Source organism: Thunnus thynnus, chromosome 5, assembly GCF_963924715.1.
Source record: "Thunnus thynnus chromosome 5, fThuThy2.1, whole genome shotgun sequence".
NCBI lineage: Eukaryota > Metazoa > Chordata > Actinopteri > Scombriformes > Scombridae > Thunnus > Thunnus thynnus.
In genome coordinates, this window is record NC_089521.1 from 12,842,941 (window position 1) to 12,865,108 (window position 22,168).

At 42.2% G+C, this 22,168-nt stretch overlaps 1 protein-coding gene across 3 annotated transcripts in view; it reads left to right on the forward strand.

The window, feature by feature from the left end:
* rassf7a (Ras association domain family member 7a) overlaps positions 1-18,603 on the forward strand; it is a 35,543-nt gene extending 16,940 nt beyond the window's left edge. For all 3 annotated transcript variants that reach the window (XM_067589322.1, XM_067589324.1, XM_067589323.1), the window contains 5 exons: positions 12,176-12,375; positions 13,189-14,117; positions 16,309-16,483; positions 16,595-16,702; positions 18,309-18,603. In XM_067589322.1, coding sequence (XP_067445423.1) covers positions 12,273-12,375; positions 13,189-14,117; positions 16,309-16,483; positions 16,595-16,702; positions 18,309-18,340 — 1,347 coding nt within the window. In that variant the 5' untranslated portion in view covers positions 12,176-12,272 and the 3' untranslated portion in view covers positions 18,341-18,603. The remainder of the gene's footprint in view (positions 1-12,175; positions 12,376-13,188; positions 14,118-16,308; positions 16,484-16,594; positions 16,703-18,308) is intronic.
* The last annotated feature ends 3,565 nt before the right edge of the window (positions 18,604-22,168 follow it).

A 22,168-nucleotide genomic window follows, 5' to 3' on the forward strand; every position in this document is an offset into this window, starting at 1 on the left:
GTTGTAGTTATTAGGACAAGTCTCAAAAGCACACAGGAAAAGATCTTTCCAAACAACCGGAGATGAGCAAATCGGGATCAAATACACTCAAAGCAGAATCTCTCACAGTCTTTCACAGTTTCACTGAAAGTACATCTGAGTGTATAGTCTAGACTTTCAAGCTTCCCACAACCCAGTGTCAAAGAGACCAAAGCGGATACATTTTTTCATCCATAGAGATGAACAGATAAGCCATATTCTCAGTTTCATGTTACCCTCTTCTCTACGGTTTAAGGTGCCATGTTTGACTCAGACCTGGGCTCTGTTCCAAGTTTTACTGAGCTGCCTGGATACCTTGGCTGAGTAAAACCTGAAACCCCCTCAAATATAGAACATTGACTGATGTAAAAGACCCGTTCCACATTTTACACAGCTAAAATATTCAGATAAACCTGCTTCATGAAACAGGTCACACTTTCATCATAAACCCAGGTGTATAGAGTGCTAATGCCTGACATCCCGCTCTTATGAGAGCCCTCAGTTACATCTGGAGCACCAACCATAGCAATTATGTGGTCAGTTTCCTTACGACATATCTCAGAGTTGGTGTTTGCCTGCTGTTGAATATTTCCCTTTAACCAACACTCGTCTTTGTGCCGCCTTGTCCAGCCTCCTCTTCATCTCCCCTTCCCCCTCCTCCTTCTTTGTCGTTCCCAGGGGGGTAGCCGACTTATCTCTCATATGTAAACTTAACAACAGCAGCCTTGTCAGTATTAAGCTGTTTGTATGCATGTGTACCCATGCTAAATATCACCCTGGTGATCTGAGTCAGAGGCTCCTCAGACAGATATTCATGGCCCCAAAGGTGCTCCTAAGATACTGGGAATAAGCCATAAATCTGCACCCTACCTTTTCCCAGCTCGTCTTGACTGTCCACACATCCTCCCCCCACACTGCATTGACAGGCGTGATCTTTACTCCTCCTCAGAATAATGACAGGGAGAGAGAGTTGTGTGTGACACCTCCCCATCAAACTATAAATCAGGAATATTGAGAGGCCCACCCTAATCCACATGCAACACAAACAGATTCCGCCCTTTGCGTTCTGCGTAGTTTAAATGAGTAGCAAACCTCAATACCTTTTGGTACTGAATAAAAACTCTGATTCAAAAACCGCAGAGTTCCAAAAGCTTTCATTGAACGGTCAGATTCGTTATCTTGTTTGTTCAGATACTTTGTGATTTAAAATCAAAGTTTGCCAATGTTTAACATTTAAGAAGTTTGGCTTCTTTTGTCAAATTATTTTTTTTTGTAGAAGAACATGCTTGTTCTTACTACCATCCTTTACCCGACTTTTCTGACTTCCCAACATTTTAAACTCCCCTCACTCAAACCCCACAATATACCTGCCAACACTCCTGTTTTTCCTGAGTTTCTCCCGTATTTTCACCCCCTCTCCCGCTGTGCACCCGTTTTGTCGTTTCTCCTGGGAAACTTCCATAATTTGCATGGCCCTCAACCTTTATTATGACTAATTGTACACACGGATCCATACGTTTTGTATGTTTGTCTGATGTTACCCGAGTTGCCAGATTGTCTATGAAATATAATCAACACACACAATCCACACATGACATAGACTTTCAACTCATCTGTCACCACAACCTGATTCAAGGGGCTTGTGCAAAGCTGCTCTCTGTGCAGGCAGTCTTTTGTCCTGTCCTCTGTCCATTTCCCTCTGCCGCTGATGTGATTCACTACCTGCAGGTACCACTCGTAGAGAGGAGGGGCTGGTTTGTCTCAGCCAGCAGCTAAGTTTACAAGAATTAGCCAAATTTTTAAGTTACATGGCAAACTGAGATTAACAGTTAGGCTACATACAGACAGCTGTCATGTTATCAGCTTAACCAGCAGGCTGTGGTTGTGTAAAACATACCGGTGGTGGATTGGATACTGCAGGCAAAGCAGTTGAAAATATTGCTTTTCTACATGTTTCTGCTTGTTGAAGAGGTGGTTTGATAAAGTACTTACTGGCTTTTAAGTCATGACAGTTTTGTTGCACTTACAAACGTTATCTTTCATTTGATCTACCCCCCCCGGAAAAAGCCTCCTGTATTTTGAAACCTAAATGTTACCAAGTATGCCACAAGCTTCTGCTCTTGGCTGTGATGTGGTAATTACTCTATGTTCTATATATATATCTGCCTTGCCAACCTTTTATGAAGTAAAATACTCTAAAATATCTCATTTATTACTGTGGGGAAAAGATGAACTCCTGACCACCTTTGGTACTAGTGTATTGCATTAACCAGTCATGTTAACTCTGCTCCAGTCTCTGTTCTAATTATATGTTTGACGTTTAAGAAGTTGATTATTTAGAGTATGACTATGAGGCCTTACTTATGTTCACAATACAAAAGCTTTATTGTCACCTTAAATTAAAACATTGTTCATTGTTGTATGACGTATTGTACATTCCACAGTGCTTGTCTGTTTAACCCCCCCCCCCCCCAGTATACCAGTATAGACCTTATCACAGCACACTCAACAACAATTTTGTGGAATGAATCTACTTTATGGTAACGAAAAGACAACATCGTATCTGTCTATAGCAGGAATTCACACTGCCTTGTGATAGGTTACCTGCCTGCGATAGGTCTACACACGCATGCTGACTCTTGGTCTCTCTCGCTCCATGGTTGTATTTACCTGTATCCCTCTCTCCAAGGGCCAGGTATGTTGGAACCCCTTAGGTAAATATTGTGTGGGTGTGAGGGAGGATGTTCTGCGTAACAGATTGACCTTTGCAATGGTTTAACATTTTAATCTTTGCAGCCTGTGGCTTTCTCTCAAACTTCCTGCCAGTTGTTCAAAGAACGTCACAGTCAGGAACTCGGGCTTTCAGTTTCAAAGTTCAACCCAATCAAAACCAGCAGTGAATGGATTGCATTAGTAGTAGTTTCTGAACTGCCCGTGTAATGTTTGTGACCTCAGACTGACGTCTCGGGAGGAAACTGGGTGGAATTCTTTACTTTCATCTGTGAAAACATTCATTCAGCAGACGGATCCATGTTTTCTTTGTGTTGGAGTCATATATTTTTGTTGTAATATTACCATTCCAACCCTGCTAAAGAATGTGCACCTGCTCTGTCTTGGATTGATAACTGCCCTAAGATTGAACTTCAAGTCTCTTGTATATCAGGATGTGATAGACTGATCTGTGTATAGGTGTGAGCCTTAGAGCTCTCTTGTATGCCATTTTCCTTTGCAGCGATGATGTTTTTTTCCTTGAGCATGCTAATGGCAATATTCCCTTCAGCTCAGATAAGGACTGGCAGGTGTAGGTGTATTGCATCATGGATTGCATGGAATTAAAATATGATGAAAGAGCAACACCAGTCAGCCATTAAATAATAGGCTTCCTTCAACACCTCTACTGTACAAGAGTTTCAGCTATTTGAATTAAATAAATTAAATTATTGACCACTGTATTTAAAGATTCCCTCCAGTCTTACTTTAAGAAGAACTTCTTTGATTAATAATTATCCTGTTTTTTTTCCACAAAAAAAGTTCAATTACTTTGTTAAACATTCTTATAAAAATTACATCTTTTCCTGATACTCATCAAAAGTTTAACTGCTAGTCACAAGATTTCTCGTACTTTACTGAAATGTCTACTCTGAGTTTATGTGCACTGGAGGCTTAAAGTTTCCACTTGTTTAGGTTTCATACTGATCTACAACTCGCCTCCAAACTAGTTCTGATGTCACAAAATCATGCTTGTACATACATGTGTTTAAACTCGGATATAAGGTGAGCACAGAGAAGCTTTCCTCCTTCAACAGAGGAATTTGAAAACACCCATCAAACTCTGCACACACATCATTCCGCACAGTGAAGGTCAAACATCCAAGAGAAGCAACAAAAACACCTTTTTGAGTGAAACTTATTATGTTTCATGTCTTGTCTTTGCTGTTGACTATGCAGTTGCTCAAATCTTGGTAACTGCACAGACAAAAACAACTTGCCTGTGACTTGGATAACATCCAAGCTTATAGAATCTTTATCTAGTATGGTTTTAGCCCTAATCAAGGTTTTCTTAAGGTTGATTTGTGTCCTTACTTTGGATTGTGCTTCAAGAATGTAAGATAGCAAAAAAAAGTAAACAAAAAAACCCAGGAGTGAATAATTGATATGAGCAGACATGTAAGCGACCTTTAAATTACTAATGAGTTCAGCTTCAGACTTGTGACACTGGAGGCCACGGCATTCCTTACTCTTCAACGACACACGCCTGCACACATACAGGAAGTGAGAGTAAAGCACCCACCCATGCACCTGCAAAAAAACTCAACTATAAATACATTGACTTAGTAAATTGAAAGCTACTAATTTCTACTTGTGCACTATGTAAATTGCATCCTTTAAAGTAGTGGGTTTACTTTTACAGTTGCTTTAGTTCCAAATTAAGCATTAAGCATTTAGTGTGAGCCAGTCTGTCTGCGTCTATGCTTCAGCCATGCAACATATTATTTTGGTTGTGTGATAACTGCATCTGTCTCTGTCTATATGTATGTATGTATGCATGTATGTATGTGTGCGTGTACTCACTGCCCAAATCGTGCAGTATGCGTTATCTAGTGTGTATGAGTTTGGCTGGGAACAGAGCAGTGTCCTCCTTCCCTGACAAGCATTGCTGAGTCAGGTCGGGAGTATATAATTACACATGGGTGCCCATCAGCAGTCTGAGAGCCTTCTTCCCTGGCTCACCCAACAATACAAACTCCTGTGCTCGCAGGGCTCAGCCTGCAGGCAGCCAAACCACTCATCCTGAGCCGAGCTCTCTGTGGAGGCCAGCTTTGCCCGGCCTTCCACAGACTATGTGCAATCCTGCATTATCATTCTCACCATTAGCTGCTGGCTCTGTGGGCGGATCCATGAGTCAGCGCAAACAAATTCCTCGTCTCTAATGTACTCGCCTCTGCTCGGTTTCCGGGGGGTTGAAGCGAACAAATGAATGACTACTGCCAAACCAGGTATGAGTAAGTCTTTGTCTCGGTTAGATGGATAATGTAGTAGTGTTTGATTGTGGCCAGGGCTGTGTAAACTATCATAGCCACATGCTCTTGGGAGTGCACCTTATTCCAAAAGTGTGTCAGGGCTGCTTTATATTTTCAAGGTAGAGCAATAAAAACAGTACATTCTAAAAGTTTTGGAGAATTAAAATGAAATAAACATCCTCTCTCACACACCTTCTTCCCTTTTCCTCTCTTGTGGTGCAGGCTAGGTTGTCTGTGAGTGCTGCTGGTGATTCATGATGACTAGGATTTCACACTAAAGTGCTGTTTTACACAGTGTGACTGTAGTGGTACTGACAGCCACAGGTGATGGCCAGACTCTCAACGGCCATGTCGAGGCCTCCTTCAGATCAAACGGAGCAATCGACCCCAACCTTTAAACCCTACTCAATCATCAATTACATGCATAGTGATTACATAGCTTTATTTATTTCTACAGTACCTTTAGTGACTTTACATTCGATCTAGCAGTTAAGAGTTGAATAAGCACCTTTGTCCAGCTGATCTGGGATTTGAGCTTGTTACAAAAACGAGTGTCCTTTTGTAAATACTACATACTGCTCGCAATATTTGCCCTTGATTCGGAGGCAAAGGTGTCCCCTATTTTAATGAACCACTGATCCACTCTCATTGAGATTTCACACTTGGACAAGCCAATCATTATAATGGAGAAGGCTGCAGCGACAGATCGCTATGCGCAAGTATGACGACCAAAGCTTATTAGTGCTGTTTCTGATTCTTTCGCACTGAGTCATTAGCATGTCAATAGAGGAGAGACACAGGCAGACAGGGGACATTTTCAAAGAGTTAGTAGGTCACAAACATTTGGATTTCGTTCTGAGAAATATTTTCCGAATTAATGTGCTGTAAAAAAAAAAAATGCATTATTCATCAGGTGTGTTGGAGCTTCAGTCAAGCTCCGTTAGCAAGGAACCAGGCAACTGTTCATTCTAATTAATGAGCAGTGTCTGGAGAGCCAGGCCCTCCACTGTGAGGAAGAAGAAACATTGTTCTCATGCAAGCAAACACACAGTCGGTGTCATAATAGAATACACAATTTTACACATGTATACACTAATGCCTGCGTACAAATGAAATGTTATCTTAAGAGGCACAAACAAAAACACATATGACCCAGTTTTCTTTTCAAAAGCACAGCTATAGAAATCGTGCATGTACCACAGTGAACATCCCGCAGTTTGATGTTTTGGTAACACCTCCCAGACACATCAATCCATCCAGCTGCGACTCTATTATTTTTCCACCATTTTACTGCCTTGTCACATACTATAAAAGCAAATTATCTCCTGTGTGAGAGGTGTGTCAGCGTTGGAAAGTTATTAAGCTGTAATATTGGCTCATAGAAGCCCTCAGATGTTGGATCTAGTTTCCTCACGTGCCCAGCGAACCACTCCCTGCTCTCTGACCGCAGGCACTGAAGCCCTGCTGATAATAACTTTGGTGGTTTAAAAAAAGTAAAGTAAAAAAAAAAGTGTTGCTCTTTTCATGACGGGTCTGGAACAAGATCTTACTGTCAGAGATACAATAGTTGATACAGTTGAGTTGATTGTGACATAAGGCTAGGCTAAACCTGTCAGTGTTATTATATAAAGCTTCTCCCCAAATATCTTCTGAATGTGCCAGAGGATTAAATTGGTCCTAGCTTGCACAGATGTTTTGTGCAGGGATTACAGTTCAATCCTGGAAGCAACTTTTACTTTTGAAAAGATGCTTTAAAATGAGATGTTAGCAAATCAAGCAGTACTTTGTAAAAATACTAGAGAATTTATTTAAAAAAAAACAAGGTAGATAAATACTAAGATACTGGAAAAACAGTACGGATGAAGAAAAAGAGAATGAGAAATATAAAAGTAAAAAAAGTGACAATTCTAAAAAGCCATGTTCATTAAAGTGCCGTGTAGGGAAGATTTCCAAAGCCCTGGGCTGTGACCAAAAAAAGCTTCCTCATGGTTACTAATAATAATGCTGATGGTTTATTGACCCAGTTGGTTGCTTCCAGCACCACATGGATTCTTCTGTCCAAATTTAACATAGGCAAGGCTAGAGCCCAAAACAGATAATGTGTTTGTACGTGCTTTGAAATTATGAAAGCCTGAAACTCCTGCAGATTGTCTTGAAAGAGGTACAGTGTGTTTGCAGTTTGTGTGTGTGTGTGTGTGTGTGCGTATGTGTGTTATAACCGAAATGTTTCTAGCTGTGTGAAGAAGTGACTGAGAATAACCGTGTGATTCATCTAGACATTTCCACAGAGAACCGGTTCTAATTGCAGAAGCAAAAGGGTCATGTTCTACCATTATGAATAATTATCGTGCCGTTCTCAACTACAGGCGTGTTGTGGACTTTCGCTGTGTGTTTTTGGTCCCATCGGTCTTTGAGCTAATAAATTGTGTTCACTTGGTAGACTGAAACACTGGATGACAAAGAAGCAGTGGGGAGGAATAAAGAATGCAAAACAGTAGATGAGGGGAGGACAAAAGCAAGTATGTGTTTTTCTTTTTATGAGTTTTATCAGTGGTAACATGTGGACACGGCAGAATGGCAGTAAAAGCTGGCGTGGCGCTGCAGACGACCCATCGATGCCAGAGGCCACAAAAGAGGCAACACTGTCTGCTGAGTGTGGAACCATAACAACAATAGTGTCTCTGCAGTACAGATGAGACCAGGCTGCTCGGTGCCAGCGTGTTACTGGCTCTTTGAGTGTATGTCTGTCTCTGCCAACCTGGAGCAGAGTGGCACAGAGGGTAGAGCTTCCCCGGGCACTATTCATTGTCCTCTAACAGCAATGTCTAACTTATTACGTACACTTTAACCAGCCTGGGCCAGGGTCTTCTTTTCACTACTGATACTGATAGGGATTTTGACAAATAGTCTAATTGTCTACACTTGTTGTATTTGTTGGGGTTTTTTTGTGTGTACATGTATCCATCTGTAGTTCAGATCTTGCGTGTGTGTGTGTGTGTGACATTGCGCCCTTTACTCCTGCCATTGTTTCTTGGGATTCTGTTGCTGCAGAGATAACACAGTAATCACTCTGGAGCTGAAGCAACCTCTTATGAAGATAGGCCTAAATAGCATGTCTGCTGGCAAACACACACACACACACATGCAAGCTCGTACATGAACACATGCATACCGCACCCTTGACCATTGCACTAGCACAGCACAGTGCTCTGTATGTCTTGCACACACACACACACCCAGTAAGCATACTCTTCATGTAGCCTCAGGGCTCAGGTGTTGGAAAGCTACAGTACATTAATAACCTTGCTTGACATTTTTCTGATGAGCCTTCTTCTTTTCCATGTTTCTCAATACCGCTCATGACTAACAGAAATTTTTCAAACTTTTCCTAAGGAAATTGAGCGTTAAGGGTGTGTCTGTACAGATCGTGTGCATTTGTGTGTGTGTGTGTGTGTGTATGTGTTTTTTTTTCGTTCATAAGTGTCTGTTCATGTGCTGTGTGCATTTTTTGGATTCTCGTGTAAGAAAAAAACAAAAATGAGTGGAGAGTGGGTGTGTCCCACATCTCACACCAGATTCTTCTCCGGGTCAGCCAGATGTAAGGTGTTTATTTTTTTAATTTTAAAGAAATGAAATCATATCACAAAGTAGACACCCAATAAGAAAACCCAGTCCAAACGTTTCATTCTCAATCACCATGTGCTGTCATTTATTTCAAGTTATCAGCCAGAGTTTTGGCATATTAGAAGATTCTCTTTGCCCAGCTTGTCTGAAAAGGCTCATCAATTCACAGCCTGACACTGTTGCTCACACAGAGTGGCACACAGACGAGACGAATCATGCCCAGTGTGTCTGCAGGGCTGTGATGCTAACCACTTCTGCCTTGAGTTGAATTCGCAGAGGAGCCAGGAGGCTGTTATTGAAGAGAGACAGACAGAGGCACAGACAGGGTGATGAAAGACGCAAAGCGGGTTAGCTGGATGGGTGAGAGATGATGAGAGAGGAGAGAAGGAACGGCACATGGCTCCAATCACTGCTCTTTTCTCTACCACTCTTTTCTCTCGCTTTATCTGTCTATCTGTCAGCATTTTTTTTGTCATATTTATTCTCCCCCTTTCTTATTTGCTCACAGTATGTCTTCCTCGCTGTCTCTCTTTCTTTCCCTTTCATCATACAGTATGACTAGTCTGTTTTTTTTTCTTTATTCTATTCAACAGACAAGCTCCTCAAGTAGTTTTTTTCTTTTGTGGATGTGCGGGTGTCTGAGCTCGGAGTGGCAGACGGATTTCGGATTGCTTGATTGATTGTACATTTTCTTGATTTCCTCCTCTGAGAAAACATGTGACAGACCAGAGCTCTGTCAGTTTTAACTCAAACTGTGTCCTGTGTTTGGGTAGGTGGGGCTGGAGTGAAAGTGGAAGTGGGAGTTGGGATGGGGTTTTGTTTTTCCTCTTTTTTGAAGGAGGGGGGGGGGGGGGGGTGACCTGAGGTTAAGGAGTGGAGTTCAGAAGTGTGAAGTGTTGTCATGGGGATAAAATTATGAGTTTTGGTTACTTGGGTTAGAGTGTGTGTGTGTGTGTGTGTGTGTGTGTGTAGTGAGGGGCGCTGACTCTTAACATGTGCAAAGCAATCTGCAGCCAGTGTTTGTTCGCAGCATTTGCATGTTGACTCTGAAACCAAACATTCTGCCGTCAGCTTATTGTTCCCTATGTTGTGGACAGTAAACAGGTCAATCGACAAACTGTTGAGCTTCTGCGGTATTTTGAACATTATTTCAGCACCTGTCTGTGTTGTTAATGATTCTGAGACTACATTTCACAAACAGTGTAAACGTGCCTCTCCTCCATCTGTATCTCGGTGAGAACTGACACAGGACTCCAGAGCTGTGCTGTTAAAAGGAGCTGGGTCAGGCGGATGTCTGGTTCTCAGTGCTGTCGTGCCTGTGACAGAGAGAACAGACAGCAACCTGAGACTCACAGGCCTGTTTGTTTCCTGTTAGTGCAGATTATCACATTTCAGCAGCCAGGAGGGACAAAAACTAAGCATCATGGGAGAGTGAGATTCTTAGCTGGGAGATGTGTGTGTGTGTGTGTGTGTGTTTGTGTTCTCATTTAATGTGATTGTTACGGTACATAGAAATCTTGGACGGATATAAAAACCTTTAGGTTAGGTACTGTCTGCAAGACTGTTTGCATTTAAATTGTGGCAAATCCAGTTAGGTAAGACCTAATTTCCCTATACATGCAGGCATTTATTTGACATACATGTCAAAAGTTCAAACTCTTATTTAAGCTTTGTAAACAGTTTTTTTTTTTTTTTTAAAGCTCATTCCAAGACATGAAGATGCTTTTACATAGAGAAAAGTGTGGCTCAGGCTAGGTGCTTTTCTCTGACATGGCCTGTATGGTAGCATTCCACCGCATAATACTTGGAAGATTTCTTCCTGTTCACCTCTGCATGTTTTAAAAAAAAAGCCTCACAGCTAAAGTAAATGATTGTCTACTCGCTCTGTGACTCAACCAGTCAGGCATAATTATGTATTGCAACACAGCACTCTGTGCCCTCTCAAAGAAAAATATTGACATCTCCACTGTGTTGAAATATCTGGTGTTTGATTATGATAAGCACTCCCTTTTCATATCAAGTTTCTTTCCAGATGAAATCACCTGGCTCGGATCTCTCCAAAGAATTTCTAGCATATGTGGTCATCCATCTCTATCTCCCGCTTGTTTCCTATGATCTCATTCTGTTCAATCATTCAGCTGTGCCGTCATTCCCTCTGTATGTGGTGTCATGTTGTGAGCTGGTCTTGTGTGATGTTGTTGCCACATCAGATAGGCTTTTGCTCCCCAGCAGAGTTTGTGTTTGGCGTCTAAACACCGGAGAAGTAATGGTGGCGCAGGGCAGCTAGGTCAGCAGCAAAGGAGAAGGCGGGTGGGCGGGGTGAGGGCTTTGTTAATAAAGGCAGGAATTCTTCCGGCTGGCAGATGAAGTCAGTGCATTCCTCCAAAGCAGCTCCCTATAGGCAGCCAGTGGAGCACAGCCAGGCACTGAATGAGAGGCAAGATAATGGTGGGGCTCAGTATTAAAACACCTCCCATTGAGAACCAGAGAGACAGACAGAAAGAGAACACCATCTGTCTGACTGTGGGTGAAGAGTTGTCTTTACCCACCTAGGCTACAAAGATTCATTTACTGTGCCAAGTTCTATAGATAATCCCACCGCTGCCTGAGGCGTTTTCACTTTTTATGAGCACTGCAGTATTTTATTACCTTGTTTTGAAGCTTAGCTGTAAAAGTACAGGCACACCAAGGGAGGACTCACTGTAATGATATTCATTTAGGTTAAACCTGCTGCTCAGACGTGTGTTCGGCTACCTGCTGAACTGCTCTCTGAAGTCTGATGAGACCCAGTTCTGGTCCTGCTGAGTGAGATCAAACTGAGGGACACAGCGTACACTTATTCCATCTCCCCTGCCATGTTTCTATGTATTTCTACCTGCACAAACACCCTCTCCCAAACATAGACACACTTGAGTTGCTCCCCTTTCCCTGTCCGTTCCCCTCGGCAGTAAGCTATCATAACGGCTTTGAAGGAGGGCAGCAGAGCGTTTAATTGGGTTACAGATTGGCATTTATGCTCCCAGGTCCACAAGATACTGCCAGAACTCTTAACTAACACTAGGAACTTAACAAAGTGTTACACTGCTCTACTCCTCCACTGCTGGTCTGCTGGAAATTTACAATTCAGTGATGGCAATGATGCTTTCGCTAAGCATAGCACAGTTTTGACGTCAATACTGTTTGGTGTAGAAACTGGTATTTCAACAAAATGACTAACAAGTGAGGGTGCCGTCTATATGACAGCTTTCAGTGTGTTCTGTTTAGGTTAACAACAGCTTGTTGTCATATGTTGGGGTAGGATTACATCATCATCTACTACTCAATGAAGACAGAAATATTTGGCATTGTGTTTTGCATGCTGATTGTTTTCACACTGTATGTTACCCCCTTAGCCTTTATTTCTTTATCAACAAAAGTCTATTCCTATAACTAGGACATTGAATTTGTAGATTTATCATCTATCATGTCAACACACCTCTAACTTGTCTCTGTCTGCTGTTCATCTCTTACAGAGTCAGTGCCATGCAGCGTTGAGCTGAGTAAAGCCAAGCTGAAGTGAATCTGTTTTGAGGACCATCTTACCCTTCACTCTGCCCTGCCTGGTCCCAGATGGAGCTCAAAGTGTGGGTGGACGGAGTGGTGCGGGTGGTATGCGGCTTATCAGAGGAGACATCATGCCAGGATGTTGTCATTGCTCTGGCCCAGGCAATTGGTGAGTACATCAAGCTCTGAAATCATTGTGTCATCATTTTGTGATTCCGGCTTTTCAAGCTGTTATTTTGCACATTGTTTGTCTCAGCTTGATAGTTTATCTTAAGACCTTTAGTGATTAGATAATAGCTCTTCAATTAGAATTTGATGCAGACAAAACAAGAGTGCTTGTTCACACCAGGGTTGCAGCAATCCAGTTCTGCACTCACCTTTCATTCACCAATGACCTAAATGAAGTGCTCTGCCAGATTGTCAGGGGGTCATTTTGGAATTGAGCCGGCTCTCTGTGCCTGTATCCTTCAGCTTTATTCAAGCCATACGCTGCAGCAGCATTGAACAACATAACTCCAGATTTAGCACTCTCCTCCTTCCATGAGTGAGCTGCCTGCCAAGTCATTAGGGAGGGTTTGTCCTAATTTCAAGGTCCTTGTGGAAACTTCATTTTATTTCAACATTTCTTACATGTTGTGTGAATCTTACACAGCAGACTTTTATTCCTATACTCAGAGGCAGAGATTTAGAGGTATCAGCATCATCATCATGTGTCTGATGTCATTTGTTCACTTAGCATTACTTGCATAGAACCAGTGGGAGGGGTCAAATCCACTGCTTAAATGACACTGAAGGAGAAAAAAGGTCCTTAGCAAGTAACTCAATAATTCTCAACTAATTTATGTAATTCATTTTTTGAGAAAGACAAGTTAAGCACCTTCTTAGTCTTAATATTGTGGTATTTTATTCGAGGTAGGTTGTGTTTTTTTTGGTGTATAGTTCCATTTCTTTATACTCATTCTGTCTCTCTCTCTGTCTCCAGGTCAGACAGGCCGTTATGTTCTGATCCAGCGTCTTAGGGATACTGAAAGGCAGCTGCTGGCCACAGAGAAGCCTCTGGAGTCTCTGGCTAAGTTAGGCCAACATGGTAGTGAAGTTCAGTTCTTTCTGCGCCGCACTGGCCCTAGTAGCAGTGATGGACCTGGCTCAAAACAAGACAGACCAACCCCTCCCCCACTGCCCAAGCATCCTGAGCCAGAGGCTTCGAAACGCAGCCAACCTAAGAAATCTCTCACCTTTAACCTGGGGCCATCCACCTCTCCCAGAACCAAAGCCAAACAGTTTAAGAGGTCTCCTCGGGACTCCCCAGAGCACAGAGCCTCCCCTTCCCCTTCTCCCAGCCCTGTATCCCCTCATGTGCCATCTCCCTCTCCCTCACCCCCTATAGGCCCATCCAAAGAGGAGGTCTTTAGGAAGGTTCTTCAGCAGCAAGAGAGAATGAGGGCCATTGAGGCCCAGCTAGAAACCCTAGAGAGGGAGTCTCATGCCTGGGATCGTCCCTACCCATCTCCTTGTCCTTCACCAGTCTCTGAAGCTCGCTTGCAAGAGGAGATGGACGCTTTGGAACAAGCAGTGCGGAGGAACCAAGCTGAGCTTGCCCACGAGCAGTACTGGGAGGAGGAGCTTCAAGCAGAGGTGGAGAGGGAGCGAGGAATGAGGAGGAAGCTGGGGGAGCTCCATGCCAAGTTAGACGATTGTGGAAGGCGGCTCCACGAGTTCTCGGTTCGTTCCGCTCAGCTGGAGCAAGAGATCCAGCGGGAGAGCCAGGCGGAAGGGAAAGCTAACGGGCCTGAGGAGTCCCTCGATGCTGTGAAGGCAGAGCTCCAGAGCCAGGAGAGGCACGGGACAGAGACGGAGGAGCAACTGTCTGAGACTGACAAAGCTCTGGGGAAGGCAGAGTCTCTGCTGCAGGTAAGGAGAGAGGTCACAGTTCTGGAGAAAGGGCTGTAAATCCACATCAGCCTATGTGTTGTCATTTGAGGGTGTAGCACAGACCCTCTTCTACCTAAACTGTATACTATATCCCTCTCCTACCTGTGCACTGCAGCAGACACATCAGTGCAGAGACACTTATGAAAAGAAAAGGAGAAAACCAATAAAAAAAAACGAAACATGATTTGTTGTGGCATTTTGACATAATTATAATAATTGGCATAATAATTCAAGAAACTATGATGACATTGATACTGTATACTTGGATCCTACCCTCTATGAAAATATATTGTCTGAAGAACTATTCACAGTTTAGCTGAACTGGTTTGGCAGGTGTTATTATGTATGAATGTTCTGAGCACGTGGTTACTAATGGTGTTTATATCACATGACACTATCTACATATTCTTGTACCCTGTGTATGGAAAAAGAGATTAAAGAGGTTTGTATTGTAGCACAAAAGCCATTTTTTCTTGGATCATCTCAGCCTCAGCGTATCACGGTTTTTGGTGGCGTTTGTTTACTTTTGGTGGTTGTCATAGATACGGCTGTATCAATAAAAGCCTAACCCAGTTTGAAGTGAAACTCGAGTTTCCTCATTACGCACACGAAACCAGTGACTTTGGTATTTACTTCATGGAGCTGATGCAGACTAGTTACAGAAAATTAAGTTCCTCTCTTAGTAGTAGTATGGTAGATGGTGTTGTTTTGAATGTTTTGTCACAAGTAAATAAGGCACACTGAAATCATTTATAGTCCAGTGTTTTGATGTCTTCATTTGTGAAGGCCATCAGGACTCAAAGACCATTGTATCTCATTACCAAGTAATGGCACACTGGTTGCAAAACCTATTAAAGCATAATGATAAGCTCATTTGCTGTTCAGTCAGTCATACTCATGGGGGACTCTGATGTCTGAATCTGAGGGTGAACTCAGCAGATTTAGTGCCTGGTTGATGGGACAGAGTGACTGCGTGTCATGGACAATCACTGCAATCTGCCAATTATATAGAAAGTACAGAATGGGGGTATTAGTGTTTTGTTTTTTTATACATACCAGTATTATATGTACCACCTTGCCATAACATGTACCCAACAGTATTGTGGGTATTTATAATCCTAAAGTAACTACAGAGACAGTTTGCCACCCAGGCAGTTATTGCCTGACAGAAACATGATGTTTTATTTCCTTTAAATGGCACGATAATAGTAGCAACATGACACAGCATAATAGAGCTCAATGTTGTACTGGGAAGGGGTGTATGCTTGGCTGTGTCAGTCATCGGTCAGCTGATTGGTTGAGGCTGCCAGTGGAGTAAGTGTTGGTGGTGATGAGAACAGCGTTCCTGTCATTAGGCTAATGGAGGCAGACCTGCAGGTGTGAACTGCCTCAGCAGGCTGCCTCAGTCCAACATCAATTACACACACACACACACACACAGACACACAGGCGCTGGGGTTGGGGGCTATATCATAACAGTTGCTACTTCCTGTGTCTGTGTGCAGACACATTGATTAAGCACAAATGGATAGTCGATTAAGACTGATTGACTGGCCTGTTTGTGTGCATCAAAAGTTTAATCAGTGGGCGCAAAGGTGATGCCACTGTCTCGATGGAGGATCTCTAAACTTTACGGTTTCAATAATTGGAGCTGATAAGTATCTATTCCTCTGGCATCTCCTCAATTAAAAAAAATCTTTGAAATGTAGCAAGCAAATGACTGTAGTTATGTATCCATCTATAAGTATGCCTGCCAGAAACTGATGAAATCAGAAAACTGGAGATGGTAGCTGTGGGACTGCAGTGATGATTCACAGTAGCTGAATAGTCTGAGGATGAATGATGAATGATAGCGTCCACCAGTGCTGTGAGACATGACTTGTAGACTAGACTAGCACTCTGCTGCCCCCTTATGGCGAAAAGATAGTTTTTGGCATTTACATTAGTAATGTGACTACAAGGCAAGATACAGTAGTCATGTCCTATAAAAAAATGAAGACATTCTCCTTTTGGTGTCTTAATATGGCAGTTGACATTAAAATCTTGCTGTGTAGAATTATATCTACTGTTTACAGGCAAACAAGGTACTGTTCAGTGAGACAGCAGTGACTGATGAGAGTTCTCAAACGTCCTTTGTTTTCCTCACTGATCAATGTTCTTTCCATCTCAGGCCAAACAGGAGGAGCTGGAGGAGTTGAATAAGGAGCTGAGGCAGTGTAACCTGCAGCAGTTTATTCAACAGACAGGTGTCCTGCCAGCACACACTCACTCACGCACAGAGCTTCAGGAGCAACTGGAGCAGTTAGAGCTGGCACATCTTCTGCAGGATGAATACAGGAATGGAAGTAAGGACATGAACAAAAGTAGATATCGAAGCTCATGCTCATCATTGTTTACCAGGCTGTTAATGAGTGATGACTTGCCCTCTAAACATCTTTTTTTCCTCTGCCAATAAGGCCGCAGTGTAACTCCAGTGGAATCACCGCCTCGCCCTACTGCCAAACAGTTCCTGGGACATCCACGCAACCTGCAAAACCCTCTAGTGTCCAGTCTCAACCCTGAGGGTGTGTATGTGTGAGACCCTGCTGCTTCCCAAGTCCATCCTGCTCTGCTCCTCTCCTGCCCTGCCCTGCCCGTCCCCTGGTCCCAGAGCCGCTTGCTCCCATACTTTTTTCTACCCCAGCTTGATCGGGTTTAAGGCTCCAGCTGCTGTTTTTGGTGCTGGGTAGTGGAAGCATCTGTATGGTGGAGGTCCCTGCTACTTCTCAACTGCTTCCCTGAGCTCTACCTCTAACAGCTAGAAAGACTTCTCTCCTGCGCCTAACCCTTGGTCTTTTTCTGATTCCCCGTCCTAACTTGTTTGTTTTTACAGTTGATTAAATCTACTGTTTCATATTCCTTCTTCCGTTTTCTGACATATCCTGTACGCTTTAATTCTCCGGGTCTGTCTATCCTTTCATGTTCTCTCTACTCCCCGCCCTCCTCCTCCCTCACTGTTTGCTTCTGGACTAACAGTAGCTGTGTTGGTTTTACTTTCATGCATCTGGGAACTTGCTCTTAATCCCTTCCTCTGTAATACAGAGGGGCCTTCCCACCCTCAAGTCAACAATCGTCTACCGACAGCTGCTTTTTCACTGTATTACCGTGTAACACATCGATCGCACTGGGAATGACTGTAGCAGACATTCTGATTGTAGTGCTGTTTTTATACTGTGATATGGAACGATATGAGACCAACGTCCTTTCAGTTTGCCTTTTATGTATGGATACTATTCTTATGTAAGCGGGTGTATCTATACAATGCCTTGTACTTTGGTGATGCTTGACTTCCAAAGAGCAAGAGCCTTTCACGGACGGCTCTGCAAAATGTTTTGCACTGTCCCATTCTCTTCTTGTTTAAAGCCCTGGCACTCGTTTGCCTACAGAGAAATGTATCTTTCTGTTGTCTTTTTGCTCTGCTTGAAGTCAGTGCAACTTATTTGAGGAGGTTGTAGTTTTCTCCAGCCTACTTTGTAAAGCTCCATACTAAAAAGAGAAAATACATTTCAAAAGTACTGCCACAGGGCTGTGGTTTATTAAGATATCCTTATTTTTCTTTTCTTCCATTGGGATGGATGCACCTGGTTCTTTCGCTGTCATCACACCTAACATTTGACCTGTCATAACTTGCACTGTACCTCAGTGTACTGTAGATTTAGGATGAATTTACTTAACTAAGACCTAACAACAAACATCAAGTGAACAAGGAAAGCTGTTGTCTTATCCACAATTGACCACCTAAACCACCTAAACCAATATTTACTGTATCATAGCACTTAACATTTCATTATGTGTCTCTATATTATGCTGACAGGTCAAAGTGAAGTGTGTTTGAGTGTGCACTCTCCTTACTGTCTGCAGTGTGGTGTTTTCTTTGTGGGATTACACAACCACTCCTTGCTGTGGAGTGTATAGACATCTCAGTGCTTGTTATAAAAACATGCTTGAATCAAATTCTGTCCCAAAATGCACAACCTCTATGGCTAAAGGAATGAATCTAATAACAGCTAGTGTTTCTTATAGGCATGTGTGTGTGTTGATTGACCCAGGTCTCTCCTGCAGTGTCTTAGCTGAAAAGTGTTTTCCAAACAAAGGGATCATCATCCCCACTTATTTTTGTGTGTCTTGCAGTCCTGACATCCCGAGAGTCGTCATGGAGATAAAACAATGGACCGCAGGGCCACAGGACACTTGTTCACTGTTCTGTCACCGTCACCTCTTATTTAACCCCTTTCTTTGTAACTCTTGTTATTATTACCATGATATACATACTGTATATACATAAGACAAATATATTTACAGTTTTGCTACTGTAAACACTTCAAAGTATCTGTATGAAATGTAAAATAATTTAGGAACCTTTTACCTAGAGCAATTATTACTATGTATTTAAATATAATAAAAATGTGCATTGTGTTTTAGAAAATCTTTTGTGCAGTCATTGTATTTTTAATACATGTCTTATGGAATTGCATTTAACTATAATCCTCCTGTTTTAAATGATACAGTAACTACAAGTGAAGGTGCCCTGCAGTAAATAATTAACATGCCAGTGTACACTTTCTAAAAATTACAGTTCCATGAAGCTCCTATGTGAAATGCATTATGAATATATTATAGGTACTGAAATATGCATGCTCTCCACATTGCTTGTGGTACAATGGGTCCTATGATGCCACACGATCATTTCTCGACATTTTAAAGACGGTATTCACAGGTGGCTGATTGAAAGTTCACAAAGTGCATCTTTGGGTGCACGGGGAAACGTGGCAAACATTCTGGCATCACAGCTGCTGCTGTTATGGATGATGTAACACATTATATCTACAAGACATGTGACCATAAAGGCAAAAGAGCACTGCAGACCTGTATTTGCAGAGGCTGACTAGAAACATGTTTAGTTGTTGAAAGTTCCTTGTATGTTCATTCTATCAGTATAATGAATAACATCCTTTTTATTACCACCACATCTGCATCTGTTTGCAGAAAATCATGGACTACTCTCGGTCAGTGTGTGTTCGTCCTATCAACAAAACAGTTTATATTCTGTCATCTGTGATTAAAAGAACCCCCTCTGGCATGATAGGATAAACACACAATTGCACAACTATGGGCTTCTGCACAACACTTTTGTCCTCCACCCCTTTCCTGTTTGTTTACCCTGGAGAGTAAACATGCTGGCTGTCACACACTGAGTGACGTGAGCTTCCCTAGTGCTCTGGCTAACCCTGGACTGAAACCCTGTGGATTTCTATAAATACTCTCATCTGCTGACACTTGCCAGGTAAAATCCTGAGCGAAGCACATATTTTCTGTCCACTTCCTTATGTGTGTTAATGAACATCAAGAAATGACGCACCCCCTAAAAAGCATGGGATTTTTCAAATCATTTATACTTCATGACAATGTTAACCTCTGACCATGTGTTTAGCATTAAGTGCATGAGACGGACAGTTTAGATATTATAATTACTTATGTAGAATTGGATTATAGTGAGTAGATTTAGAGCTGTCTGTCTTGGCAGAGGTTAGTTAAGCTCCTCGAATCCTTGTGTAGTTTGCACTGTCTGGACAAGCCAACAACCCTGTGCAACAATGACGCCTACCTGCGGACCTGAGAGGTAATACACAAACACTTAAAGTCAGAACTCAATGTCCCTTTGAAATTCCCACCAGCTGCTACATTCACATTGAAACTCATGGAATATTCAATGCCATGCAATGCCCAGTGAGGTGGGGGAAAAAAATGAAGAAAACCCTTCAGATTACAGGTTTTATTTACAGATTACTAGGTAGTTTTAAACCATGTTTTTTTTAAGATATCCCACATGCATAGTGAAATGTATCTAACCTCACCCACTACATATCTAAACCTAACACTCCAATCTCATAAACAGCACATTAACAGATTATGCTGATGTTCCAGGACACCATGCTGAGGGAATTATTTTTGTTCATACAATGGCACTTCATGAACCCAATCCAAATCTACTTTGGAAAATTCAGATGAATGTAAAATTGCCTGAACACTTTCTGATACTGACATACAACAGCAGGCAGTCGGGTGTCTGGGAACGAACCTCCTTCATGTGGATGAGAGTGAGCATCTGCACGTCCACAATGTGATGATGAATGGGCCACAAGTTAATGAGTCTGACATACTGCACTTATCTATTCCTCTGTGTCACAATGAATCATCATGCACCAAAGGGAATAAAACATCCTCCCAGCGCATTACATGAAACAGAAAGTAAGATACGTGATGCCGCAATTCATTAGAGTAAAAACTTTACTTCTCATTTAAGGGATACTTTTTTTTACAAACATACATTGTATATACATACTGTATAGAGATACATATTATAACGGACTGATTTGGATTTCGTGTAAAGATTGATTTAGTGTAAAGGGGTGGAAATACAACTATATTATTCTCTACATCCATTTTGTTCTAAAAACCAACTTCTATGTCATTATAGCAATGCTCATTTTGCAAGAAGGGCCCCCTGGAACCTCTTCAAGAACCCTCGGAGGGCCCCTGACCTCAAATTGGAAACTAGTGTTCATGAGGATGATTATCTTGTCTGAACCACTCAGATGAAACAGAAACTGAAAGAAAACACTCACCAAAAGTCTTGACAGTAGGTGGCATTAGAGAGGTCGGCTCTATAGGAGTCAATGCAAAAAGCTACTGGCCCTAAATAAAGTACAGTATGTGAACATAGGAGGAAGTAGGCTACAGTACACATGGAGACCACTGGGAGGGTAGTCATGTTGAGCAGGCCTGTCCCAGCAATGTGCACAGGATATGTTCTTGTAGATAGGTGTCTGTCTGGTCCGGCTGTAGCTGGTCTTGATTTTTTTTTTTTTTTTTTTTTTTTTTTTGGACGAGGCAAAAGATGAGAGGTATTCCCAAAACCAGGTTAGCCGCTGTCACACGCACAGTGGAACTGGCAACGGGCACAATGTGCGTTAGTCAGTGGCTTACCTGCTTTTAGATATCAACCCTTCCAACGGCAAAAAAATAAGCATACACAATCTGTGGAGGAACAGGCAAAGGCTGTGTAATGAAACAGTAATAAATCAAGACATAATCAACATAATGGGTGTAGATTATTATTGCTATGTTCTATTCACATCACTTGGGAAATAGCGTCTATACGGCTAAAATTATATAACATAAAATAATTTAATTAAAGTGACTTCTATTGTCCAAACACTGTCACAAACTGTCCCACTGAATTAAAAATTAGGCCTACAGCTGGTTTACTCCACGATGTATGGATTTGATAACCGAAATATATGAAAACGCTTTAATTGACTTTAATTGACTCCAAATAATTAATAATTACATTTGTAAAACTGTTAAGCATTTTGTAGAGAAATTACATCGGGTGACACAAGGAATGTGGCCTATTGATCAACACCATATAGACAGAGAGAATAAAGAATAGTGGCAGATAAAGGGAGCTACTTACCAGTCCCAAGTTTTCTTTTGGAATCATTTTTAATAAAGAAAAAAACTTTCATTTTCGCGGATGGGAGCCTGTCTATCATCTATCCAAACGCACAAATTCTTTTTTTCCCTCAAAAAACAAATCACAGCGCATGATTCAAGTTAGGTGTATTTTAAGAATATAGTGTTGCCTTACACCGACGCTGAAGTTCAGTTCACTTGCACTATCTCCACCCAGCCCACTCCCCTGCATCTGCAACCCGACCTGGTTATGCAAATGCAAAGAAAACTGGCATCATGCACAGCCAATAGCTTTCCCTGTTCGGGTTCAATGACCCGCCTATCACGGCTTATCATCAAATAAACCCCTCGGGGAGGCGGGCTTTATGCAACCAGCAGTTAGGTTCATTTTTGGAGTTATAGTTGGGGTGCGGCGCGTTCAGTTTTGCACGTCGTACATTAGGAATGAACCATTCTCCTGTTAACAGTTTCCTGTCCTGAGATTATTTATTGCAAACATCAATACGCCGTAGGTG